Source organism: Nanorana parkeri, unplaced genomic scaffold (assembly GCF_000935625.1).
Source record: "Nanorana parkeri isolate BGI_ZX_2015 unplaced genomic scaffold, ASM93562v1 scaffold173, whole genome shotgun sequence".
Lineage (NCBI taxonomy): Eukaryota > Metazoa > Chordata > Amphibia > Anura > Dicroglossidae > Nanorana > Nanorana parkeri.
The window spans coordinates 1759866-1762573 of NW_017306441.1; the positions used below are offsets into that span (position 1 = coordinate 1759866).

The 2708-nt window shown below is 45.4% G+C and overlaps 1 protein-coding gene across 1 annotated transcript in view; it reads left to right on the forward strand.

Annotated features, from left to right (window-relative positions):
* MEGF8 (multiple EGF like domains 8) overlaps positions 1–2708 on the forward strand; it is an 80663-nt gene that overhangs the window by 9120 nt on the left and 68835 nt on the right. The window contains exons 2-3 of the mRNA XM_018554790.1: positions 572–786; positions 1906–2069. Coding sequence (XP_018410292.1) covers positions 600–786; positions 1906–2069 — 351 coding nt within the window. The 5' untranslated portion in view covers positions 572–599. The remainder of the gene's footprint in view (positions 1–571; positions 787–1905; positions 2070–2708) is intronic.

A 2708-nucleotide genomic window follows, 5' to 3' on the forward strand; every position in this document is an offset into this window, starting at 1 on the left:
CCCCATGCCCCCCACCCCCTTGAGGCCTCACTTTTTTCCCCCCATATACTTACATGTAGCAGATGTCTACAGGCCGGTCATGTGATGCGCGGGGTCTTCTTCCTTTTTACCTCATCTGTGATCTGGGGTGGTCCTCTGCTGATGCAGAGAGTACCGCTTCAATACACTATGAATTAAGCGTACCCATGGTCAGCCCCCATTTAAACAAAATGCCATATACCCATGTATCATATATTCCTTTTAAGGTTGAATTTGAAGGACATATCCAACGTAGATTTGTAACATATTAAATATTTTCTGCACATTTATATGTAACTGGTTGCTCCGTGCTTTGTATTGGTGACACCTTGTCATGGTTTTACTTTTGAACTTGCAAATAATTAATGAGTAGCTCAGACACAGAAGAGTGGATTGTCCGAATGTTATGGCGAATGGAAATTGTGTAAAGAGCGTTTAACCATCTGAGCTGGCACTGGAGGATGTTGGCTAATCAGTAACAATTCTGAAGAAACTATTTGTTCCACTTCTGATTTTTTTTTTCTTCTGAATACTCTCATGCTTTTCTTTCCAGGTCCGCTCCCGAGGGATGCTGAACGGAGATGGAGGTCCACGCTGGCTTGTGGACATGGAGCTGGCTGCCCTGCCTCCTTCTGTTGTCCCAAGTCCACGTGGCAACATCGGGGGACTGCAAGGGGCATCGGACAGTGCTGCGTAGTATGCCGGGATTTGTGAGCGACGGCCCAGGAAACTATTCGGTGAACGGCAACTGTGAATGGTTGATTGAAGGTACGAGGTAGTCAAAGTCGGTGATCCAGCAGTACCATGCTGTTCCAAGGGAGTACACAATGGGCAAACATGTAATATCCAAGGGGTATTAAACCCTCAGGTTTTTTTGCATAGATCTACTGCTAGCAAGCCGTAGATCTATGCAAAAAACGTTTTAAAAGAGGTTAAAACTTACCTATGTCTCGCCGTGCTCTCCCGTCCGAAAATCTGAAATATTTTGGGCGGCCGCAACGGATCTTGGCGCAGTTCAGATTTTTGGCCGGGGGACAAGGAGATACACAAGGTAAGTCTATGGACAGCGTGCACCCGCATGCAGACTCTGTGGGACAGGAAGTGCCAGCAAGCCCAGAGGAGTGAACGCTGGATCGGAGACCCGCAGCAGCGCTGGAGGGACAGCTGAAAACGACAGCAAAGAAGAATATCGGATTAAGAGGCATCATTTAAGGTAAGTGCTTACACTAACATTGGGGGGTGGGGGTAATGTATACTTTAATGTTACTTTAAGTAACTGAAAAAGTAAGGAACTCCCATTTGCTATTGTTAGCAGCATTGGAACTGGTTGTCTCTGAGCTTTTCAGATGGTGGTGCCTTTGTTACATTCCTACTTTCCAAATGTTGTTTCTCAGTAGGGGATGGCAGGACTGACAATAGCCCTGCTCCATAACGTAACTTGGTTCAGTTTACCTACTCATCAAAATCTTAAACATTTTGTAAGCTGCAGAAGCCAGCTTGTTTAGAAGTTATGACGTGACACCCCATTTGTTAATAAGCTAGCTTATGTTATTACCCGTCTCACATACCCTATCAAGTCTAATCCTGCCTTCTTGGAGACATCTGAGGTGTTCACCTTGTTTCTCCTTCAGGCTGGGATGGTGCCTTTTACAAAATGGGGTGTTGTTTTATAGCTTCCTTTATCCCTTGAGTGGCACCAGCCTGGCATTGAGATTTTAGGGATTGATATCAATACGTTAATGGCTCTGTGTGTAGCTAACCATGAGGAAACATGTTTGGTTATTGAACCTGACAGTAGCAATCTTCAACATCTACCATGGTTTGCTGAACACAAAATCATTCATTGACTCAGAACTTTAACACTTATCTTAAATTTTATTCTTGCAGCACCCAACAGCCATTACCGCGTGTTGCTCCGCTTTCTGTTCATGGATACAGAGTGCACATACGACTACCTTTTTGTGTATGATGGAGACTCCTACAGTGATCCCCTGCTAGCCAGCTTGAGCGGGAACACCCTGCCCCCCACCCTGGAGGCCATGTCTGGGAAGGTAAAGGCTTGTGGCGCATGTTCTGCAGCGGCTGAATGTATTCACATTGATGGAACTAGTCAGGGCAGCACCATAGGGAGATGTATACCATGTTTCCCCAGAAATAAGACCTACCCCGAAAATAAGACCTAGTACTCTTTGTGGGAATAGCTAAAATATAAGACCTACCCCGAAAATAAGACCTAGTTGTGACCATTCCTAGGGCTTGTGGTGGCATAAGGGGGAACTTGAAGAGCCGCGGGAGAGAATCAGCGGTGCCAGCGAAGCCGGTGCTAGAGGAAGCGAGGCGGCAGCGGAGGGAGCAGAGCCGCATAAGCCGATGCCTCCTCTATAGAGCGGACTCCTGTTACAGACAAAGCGATACCAAATGCACTCCGTCTGTGAGGAAACTATAGGGAAAACGCGCTACGCTCATTCTAGACAGCAATTGGTTACCAAATTGCTCTTGGAAAGGTACGGCACCCCTGATTGCCCTGATCAACCTATTCTTAACTTTGCCATTTTGGATTATTCAATTTGGATTTGGATTTGCATTAACTTTGGAACGTTGTACATAAAAATAAATATATAAGACCTAGTGTATTCTTTTTGAGCCAAAAAAATAAATAAGACAGTGTCTTATTTTCAGGGTACCACGAT